Source organism: Hylobates moloch, unplaced genomic scaffold, assembly GCF_009828535.3.
Source record: "Hylobates moloch isolate HMO894 unplaced genomic scaffold, HMol_V3 SCAFFOLD_1, whole genome shotgun sequence".
NCBI classification, from domain to species: Eukaryota; Metazoa; Chordata; class Mammalia; order Primates; family Hylobatidae; genus Hylobates; species Hylobates moloch.
This window is the reverse complement of record NW_026652276.1, coordinates 63,544,982-63,554,357: the sequence shown is the minus strand read 5'-3', so window position 1 is coordinate 63,554,357 and position 9,376 is coordinate 63,544,982. Positions and strand designations below refer to the sequence as shown.

The 9,376-nt window shown below is 37.4% G+C and overlaps 1 protein-coding gene and 1 pseudogene across 1 annotated transcript in view; both read right to left on the bottom strand.

Moving 5' to 3' along the window:
- Positions 1-2,207: 2,207 nt before the first annotated feature.
- Positions 2,208-2,265, bottom strand: LOC116809879 (U7 small nuclear RNA; annotated as a pseudogene).
- A 2,388-nt stretch (positions 2,266-4,653) lies between these two features.
- CCDC141 (coiled-coil domain containing 141) overlaps positions 4,654-9,376 on the bottom strand; it is a 217,521-nt gene continuing 212,798 nt past the window's right edge. The window contains exons 23-24 of the mRNA XM_032755264.2: positions 7,672-8,522; positions 4,654-5,230 (exon numbers count right to left, since the gene is read on the bottom strand). Coding sequence (XP_032611155.1) covers positions 4,963-5,230; positions 7,672-8,522 — 1,119 coding nt within the window. The 3' untranslated portion in view covers positions 4,654-4,962. The remainder of the gene's footprint in view (positions 5,231-7,671; positions 8,523-9,376) is intronic.

The following is a 9,376-nucleotide window of genomic DNA, read 5'->3' as shown; positions in this document are numbered from 1 at the left end:
TTTGATCTATTTTTTTTTCATCTACTCCTATGGTTAAAATATATTTTGATTTCACCCAGTTTTTATTGTGCTAATTGGGAATACACACACATTCTTGTCTATACAATTATTTCTACACTCTTGCTCTTTAAGGAAGATAGGAAGTTAATTTTACGGTACAAAAAGGAGGATCCAATGAATCCGATTTGCCATGTCCTGGGTTACACAAATGAAACTGCTTTGAACGAAAGGAAGAGTGAGCCGGCCAAATGCTCAAACTCTCAACACAAAGCCTTGTTCACCCTGAGGAGTGTCATGCCTCCAACCTGCACTGATGCTCAGACGGTTCGTGATGTTATACAAACTCTCACCATCAAAAGGAATAGTGCTGTGGAGATTCATGGAAAAAGGCCAAAATCACAGCTGTGTGCTTCCTGTTTTTGAGGTTGAATTTATGCACAACTGATAACATTCAAATCTCATCTCCTGTGATGAGCACAGAGAAAATGAATTGTTTTTGCTTTAAAAAGGACACTTTCATTTAAGTCAGTGCAAATCTTTTAGCTTTCCAATGCAACTCAAGATTCCGCTTATTATAAATGGAAAACAGTCTGTCATGCTTTGGCATTTACATTGACACAATATCAGAGCATACTGGAAGGAGATATTTTTATTTTGTTTCAACTAACTTATTTCATGGCTGCACTTAAAATGCTGTGCATACAACAGGAGTGTCAAAAGCTTCAGATGGTAATTTTTAGTAAGAAATGGTCATGAATAAAGACAAACATAAAGCAGAACAAAATAAGATATTCTTTCCTTTCTTCATTTGGAATTCAAATACTCTTAAGTTCTTGGATTTGGCTTACTTTATATTTACAAGTTTGTATGAAATTCTGGTTTCAAATAAGATCTGTTCACAGCTCAGATTACTGAGCCCCAGCTACAATTAAATATTGATCATTTACGTAGTGTTCTAAAGAAGTACATAAATTCTGGTTTTGACAGTTTTGATTTAGTCATAGAGAGTGGAGGCATCCAGTTCCTCATACCGGATGATGATTTATGCCTAAGTACATATGTTTTAAAATGTTGGAACAATACTGATCCAGGAACAACAATCCTGGACCTTTCCTCTTTCCTCCCTACTCTTATTTTAGTCCGTGGAGCCAGCATCTGTTTTTTAAATTCAAATTTTCAATCAGGGTCTAGCCCAGAGGGTCTGGAGGGTTCTCACACAAGTTTTGCAGATGAGGTGAGAGATTTTCACGGTGAGAGATTTTCATGCGTGCTTCATTGTTAGGGCCTGATTTGGATTGACTCCTGTCTATAAGAAGGGAGAATCATCTTTGTCTTTTTACATTTCCCCTCTCCTCTCTCTAAAAAGGGGAGAAAAACAAGCTAGGTTTATGTTTGTTTACCTTTGGCAACAATTCAATTCAAAAGAGTTTACTGAGTGTGACTGTGTCTTAGGTACTGGCAATACAATGACAACAGGGCTGTCATGGATCATGCTGATAAGATTCTTACAGCCTAGCCAGAGGAGACAGGTGCTCAAACCTGCGATTCGGACCATCTACTCTGGACTTGATGGGTCAGGAGGCTTCCAGGGGAAGTCGTGTCTCAGCAGAACTGGAACATAAGCAAGAGTTAAGTCACATGAAGATAGGGTGGTGAAGATAGTAAGAGAGTTATAGGAAGAAAGGGCTGGAGAGAAGAGCATGATATGTTAAAACCCTGAAGTTAAATGTTACTTTGCTAGGGGTTGCGGGTAATAGGAGGAGATCAAACAGAGGGTGGAGAGGGGAGGCCAGGTTGTAAAGGGCCTATGAACTACTTGAGGAAATTTAAATTTGAGCAAAGCAGTTAGAAGGGTCTTGTAGTCATCTATTTTAAGTACGTGTCTTGATTACGAGTGATAGAGGTTACCATTATTGATTAATATAGCTAAAAAATTTTCTGCATCTTGTTCAAATATTTTAAATATCATAGAATATTCAGAGATTCAAATGTACAGATTCCCACAGTAAAGTTCTCTTGGAATTGAGTGTGAAAAACTACCACCAAATATTTATACATCCTTTTATTGGAAAATCAAAGCTGGAAAACTCAATGATTTTGCCTTATGAAACCTTAAAAACATTTTGTTTTGCAGTTCTTCGAAGTATCAAGTATTTATAATTTGTTTAAGAGTTTAGAAGTTTTAAAAAGTTTTCTGTTGAAAATCTTGAGGTTAATTTTCACCAGGAAACCTGCTAGACAAATTCTAAAAGAGCTGTAACACATGTAATTTTTAATCTTTCTTTTCATTTTAGTTTTCTTGTTGAAAATGTTTTGATATTACTAACCATTCAAGATTTTCTCTAGAAGTAAATGGCTATAATTATGTATATACCTTAAAATAGAAACAACACTTAAATTTCCTAGGTCTTACACTTTTAACCAGTAACTGCAATTGATACTTTCATAAGAAGAATTATTTGCTCAAGACAGAAATCCCAGCAAAAAGGAAAATCACACTTAAGTTTTTGAAATTAAAACATAACCAGAAGAATAACTGAATAATTATTCTTTACTGCTGTGGGAGTCAATCAATAGCCCAGATGAATAGGTAGATGGATAGGTACACAGAAAGCTATCTGTACTATATCTTGAATATCAGCATAGTACTCTTTTCTGATCTTTGTGCTCACCACCCCCACCTCTCTCTCTCTCAAAATGGATTTTCCATGCTTTTTTCCATCATAACCATGGATGCATATGTATCTCACTCTGCTCCCCAAAGAGTTAACATGAACAAGCATGCAATAGAGAAAGCAAACCAGGAATTCCCATGCCCTAACAACCCCAACACACAAATTCAACCATGTTGACAAAATGGGAAGGGAGATCCTGCCAAATTAATAAGAAAGAGAAAGTGGGAAGAGAGACAATTTGTTACTGGATCTCACCTGCCTTCTTTGGACATGAATAGGTTTTTACTCTTTAGCTTCAACATGGGCAGTAGCAGTTAGGCAAGATTCACACATTATTTGAAATTGGACAAAAAGGATACAAGAGGCCGGGTATGGTGGCTCATACCTGTAATCCTGGCACTTTGGGAGGCTGAGGCCCAGCCTGGCCAACATGGTGAAACCTGGTTTCTACTAAAAACATAAACATTAGGTAGGCATGCCTGTAATCCCAGCTACTCAGGAGGCTGAAGCAGGAGAATTGCTTGAACTCGGAGGTGGAGGTTGCAGTGAGCCAAGATGGCACCACTGCACTGGGCAAGAGAGCAAGACTCTTTCTCAAAAAAAAAAAAAAGATAGTTAAGAGAAATTCCCTAGGATGCTGTGTATACAAGCTTTTAATATGGTTCTATCAAAATTTAGAAGGAAACTGAGATTTAATTTTTTAATTAAATTGGATATGCAGCACAAGAAAGTATATGCCAACCTTTTACTTGACTACACATTTCACATCTTCAGATAACATTCAGTAACTTTGTAATAACAACTTGAATACATTACACTTAAATATTTTGATTATTTGTAGACAGTCTTCCAGCAACATAATTAATTTCTTCCCTTCATCAAAAATCTGTAATGAATTATTCTTTCAAGTAAAGATTTTCCTCAGCATAATAAGACTACATTTAAAATCTAAAAAACAAATGCTTCCCTACTTCATGCTTATTTTTAAAAGGAAGCCAAAAAATGATCTTTTCTGAATAAAGTGTTTCAGAAAGGCATAGAATACTTCAATATTATAGTAATAATTATTATAAAAGGATATAATTCATCTCATATCATTCTATTACACATTTCCCCCTAGAACAAACAAAATGTATCCTCCTGAGTTTAATTTCAAGTCTTTGAAAAGAATGCAGTCTTAAGAAATTAGATAGGAATTTAAGCTCTAATTCATAAAACATCACTTTCCCCCATGGAACTAGTTGAAAATTACATATTAACAGCACTCCTTTAATTTAATATTCTAAAAAACAGCATCTAAAAAAAAGAAATAGTGAGCAGGAGGCTGGTCTGATGACAAATTACATTAAACAACATCATTATCCTTAGCCCTCATAGAGTGTTTTCCATTTTCCAGATGTTTAAAAGACACAAAATGAAAACTCTCAATTGCCCAAGAGGTAGATGATGAACTCATTTTCCAGACCGGAAACTGAGGCAATGAGATGCTTTGCCATAGAGTATAAAAATGGTCATCAGCAGAATCAAGATTAGAAGCAGAAACACCTGGATACACATTGCTGCTCAAAACACATTAATAGAATGTCAGGAATAATGTTGGTTCTTTCTTGCAACCTGTTTTCCATCTTGCTGTATGACATGCAGAGCTGACAAAAGATGGAAACTCTATTTAAAGTTGATGGCATGTCTATCCTCCAATGTCAAACCCGTGAGAGCAACATGAGGAATGATTATTTACAGTGACATCATCAGACTCAGGAATGTAGTCTATGTTGAAATTACACAGAATGCATTTCAGTAACAAGATCAAGACATGGAAAGCAAAATTAATGGACAGGTAATGCAAAAATACAACATCAATTCAATAGTTCTACTGGTATTCCCTACAAAGGGATGTTTTAAAATACAATTAAAAATAAATTATCGAACAACTGTATTTGAAATTTAGCACATCTGTATGCCGATGTCAGCCTTCATCTGCACACCCTTAAATTAGGAGGGAATAGGCATAGAATAATTTTGCTGCATATTATGTTGAAAATATCTCTTTCTAGAGTACAAAAACACGTTCTTATCCACTATAGATAATTTACCAAGCTTCTCAAATATATTAAACACTCAAGAAAATTTGATTATTTCACCTAGCAGTGGTATTAACCAAACAAGAATGGTGATGAGACTGGAGATACACTTGGTGGGAGATGCTTTGCAGGAGGTGCAGGAAGATAAACAGCGGCATTGTTCTTTAGGCACATGAGAATGATGTCCATTGGTGCCAACACCACAGTTATTGTGTGAGTAGCCAGTACATTAGGGACACACTAACATAGACGACACACAAGGTTATCCAGTTTATTCTTGTGATTGGCGGCCTGCAGTTACCTGTCACGTGGAGGATGACATTGGAAGAGAGAGCGCCGCTAGAGTTTTGGGCCCGAGCCACATAGAGGCCTGCATCTGCCTTGCATACCTTTGGAATGAACACCGAATGCCTTGTCTCCTTGTGTAAAACCTGTAAGTGCCCATCTGCAGACAGTTTCTGGCCCTTCTTGTACCTGAAGCAGAGAGGCAGTTTTTAAAGTCAGGATTGCTGTTTATTCACATTATTTCCAAGTTCTAATAATGGTTGCAAATAGGCCCATTACCACTGCAATATTCTCTTAGGATTAGTACAAACCTTGTAGCCACAACAAATTTCAGTGGGGCTCTTTATCATTTTTTCTTTAGTAGGCTAGAGTGTAGTAGCAGAATCAAAAACCATTGCAGCCTCAAACTCCTGGGATCAAGCAATCCTCCCACCTCAGGCTCTCAAGTAGCTGGGACTACAGGCGCTTACCACCATATGCAGGCTAAGTTTTTTACTTTTTATTTTTTATTTTTTTAAGAGCCTGTGTTACCCAGGCTGGTCTTGAACTCCTGGTTTCAAGCAATCTGCCTGCCTCAGCCTCCTGAGTAGCTGGTATTATGGGCTGTTTATCTTTCAAGCAGAAGTTGGCAACTGGTGGCGAGAGAATTGCTTTGACTGGCTCAGACAATGTTTTTGGAAAACTGACTTTTTTGAAATTCTTTAAAAATTGTAATATTGCATATGAAAATTCAGATATCCAGCTATGCCTAAAAACAAAAACAAGAACAAAACAGACCATCTGGTCACACTGGGCCACCATTTGCTCATAGTAACAATTACCTAGGGTGTGAAACGGCACCCTCATGTTGTCCAGCTTTATTCTTTTTGCCACTCTGGAACAGCAGCTGTGACTCCTTATAAATTGTATGGGAGTGAGACTCATCTACCCCATCATATTCATACCACAGTATCCACAGGACAATACGGATGTGCTGTTTTAGAGGACTGTACTTAACATCACCTCCTGATGAGATCATTTAATTTTTTTGAAGCAATTTCATGAGAAGAAAATGACTAATTATAAAAGGTATTTATGCAACTGGGTTATGACTATTAATAACATATTTCTGAAAGTTTCCTATGAACATGAGTGCTTAACTGCATGGTTTTATAAAGCAAATAATTTGTTTATTTTGTATATCTGAGATTCTTGTTTATTTATTTATACCCACAATCTATCACTCAGGGGTGATGACAAATCTGAATTGCTTTCTGTTCCCATTGCCTAAGTGATAACTTTGCCTTTTCTTGGGTGTCCTAAGAATGTATGATATACTGAAAGCTTGTCAGTTATTAATTGAGCACAGTTGTAAATCTGAAGGCAAAACATTTGTTTACAACATTGCAATATTCTTCAACAACACGTATGTAGCAGTGGTTCTTTAACCACACACATACTAACCAAATTATTAATATTTACTGTGTGGACAAAAACAAGAAACACATCTGACAACTTTTTTCTTTGGAGTGAACTGAGATTTAATAATGAATTAAATATCTTTAAAATTCATAAATATGACACTCTTGATTTGTAAAAAACATGCAATAAAGACAATAAAACAAAAAGCAAAAGTGACTGCACTAATATAGCACAAGTGCAGTTTTTTTAAATAATTTGAGAAACCAAAGTTTTCTCATAAGTTCCTTAGATAACTGGTTCATATTTCAAGTACCATCAATGGGCACACACAATAATTGAAACTGATCATTTAATATCTACTGAAACATTGTGATCAATAAATGCTATTTTACTTTATCTTAGTTTATAAGTATAAACTGGTTCTCGCAGATTTGTAACTTTGTCCTCAAATAAATTTACTTAAGGATGAGAATTTTCTAAATGTTTAAAAGTAACCCACATATTGAGAAAGAACTGCTTTTGTTACCAATAGTAGGTGATACAAAACCAGCATTCTACAGTTTGCTTTTACTGAAACAAATAGGCGAAAAAATAATGATGTCTCCAGAGTGAAATCATATCGTTTACAGCTCAGTTATTATACTACCTTTCAAAAATGAGTTTATTGCCTGTCACCTAGAGCAACTGTGACAGAAATATTTTTATTCCACCTCTCACGTTGAAAAACTTTGTAAAAAGAAATCCTAGTAAAACAAAATGTTACAAAGATGTCATGTGTGACTCTGTTGGAAAGAGGAAAAACATGAAAGAGGTAAATGAGAGAAAAGGGAAACAAACAAATTCTTATATTTTCAATTGCATTAAGGTAGTTAAAGCAAGCAGATGCCATGCTTATATGGAAACAGACAATAGAAAATAATTTCAACCCACAATCTTTAGAAATGTGGAATGTTAAACACAGAAAAAAACAAGCACAACCAACCTACAGTGCTTTGGAAATTTGTTAAATTATTAGTACTTTATATGGTTACCTTTTATTTTTCTTAAAGGTATTAACTATGCTGTTACTAAAATGAGAGGGGTCTGATGTGAGATTGAATCATGCAGAGTTGCAGTGTCATAGAATATTAATCAGCTAGCCCTAAACCTTTCAGTTAGTGCTCACAGAATGATTTTTCTCTGTGACTGAATTTGTTTCCATTTATGGCTTGTCATTATAGGCTACCCACCATGTCAGTGTAGGCTCTGGAAATCCTGTTACTTCAACTTCCAAAGTCACTGGAGAACCTTCCATGACAGTTACATTAGACAGGAGCCTGGAGAAATTAGGTGCCTGGTCAGCTAGGCTGACCATGCTGCTCTTTGCTGACATGCTTTTAATCTCTTCTCGAGGAACCATTTGCCTCTGATAGCCTCTGCTGGTGCCTGATTGAAACCTGAGGCCGGAAAATGCATCAGGGGAAGCATGCAGCCTATCTTGGGTTTTAGTGAAGTTATTATCAGCATGCATTTTCTCCTGTGTTTCTAGCAAACCGCCCTTAGCCTGAGGGTGCTGCTGTAAAGCTCTCTCATGCACTTCACTCATCATGCTCTCTGGATGTTCAGCACTGATTTTGTGTAAGGCAGTACTCTTTTCCACGAATCCTCCGGAGGTTAATGGGGGCTCGGCTTTGAATTGGAGGTAAGGCCTCTCAAAATGACTTGAAAATGTTTCTGTCTTATCATTGCATGCATCCGCAAATGCAACAGGTGGTGGAAGAACAGATTCCTGGGCATCCCCTGGGCTGCTGGTCCCAGCCTGCACCCCATAGCTGCTTATGTGAAGGCTGAGGGAGGAGCTGGCAGGCTCTTCCACCTCCATGTCAGATGGTGCAAGGGGGGACTCAGGGCTTCCTGGGAGAGGAGGCAAGGAGATGTCATCAGGTGAGACACACTCATATTCTTCCCCTGAGAGCATGTCTTCAGGCAGGAGCAGGCCCTGGACGCCACCCTCCTTGTCAGTGGACAACTTCAGATCTTGCGGTAGCCACTCTTCCCCTGTTCCATTGATGCCTAAAAGATCTGCCACCTGTGCCTGCCCCTTGAAAAAAGAAAAGCCAAATCAGCCTTATTCATTCATTTTTCTTTTTCCAGTTTCAATTATAGTAAAACTCAACTTCAGAGAGACAACTTCAGACAACCTATAGGGGGTTAAAACTTAGGGGGCTGGAGCAAGAATTACAGATGGGAAACCATTTGTCTGTCGATCCTGAGCACAGTCCCACTTCTCGTGACTAAGGAATCATTATAAAGACCTCAAGTTCTGAGTAAAATGTGATAGACCTTGTGAACAGAAGAGAGAAAGCCCTAGTTTCCATCTGTAGTGAAGGGGTTGGACTGGATCAACATCTTTCAAACCATGATCTGGGGAGTCTTCTCAAACAGCAAAGTCAGCTTAGGTCTGGCTTGCCTACACACACATGTATAAACACACAGATGCTGACCATCAGAGACTCCCTTGTTAGGTGATTCCTTGGACTCTCACGGAATAACCTGTCCTTTCTCTCAAGAAAGCCATTTTTTTAAAAAACAAATTATAGTGAAATATACATAAAATGTACCACTTCAACCATGTTTAAGTGTATGGTTCAGTGGCATTAAGTGCATTCACATTGAGTTTAACTATCACTGACATCCATCTCCAGAACTTTTTCATCTTTCCAATTGAAACTCTGTATCCACTAAACACTAACCCCCTAATCTTCTGTCTTCCCCCTGACTCAGCCTCTGGCAACCACCATTCTATTCTTTTGCTCTATGCATTTGACCCCTCTATGTACCTCATATAGAGAAAGCAATTCTTCATGACTAGTTTTATTTTCTTGAAGTCCCTTAGTTTATTCTTGCATTGAAAAAATATTTATTGAGCACCTACTACTATACACTAGGAACCAT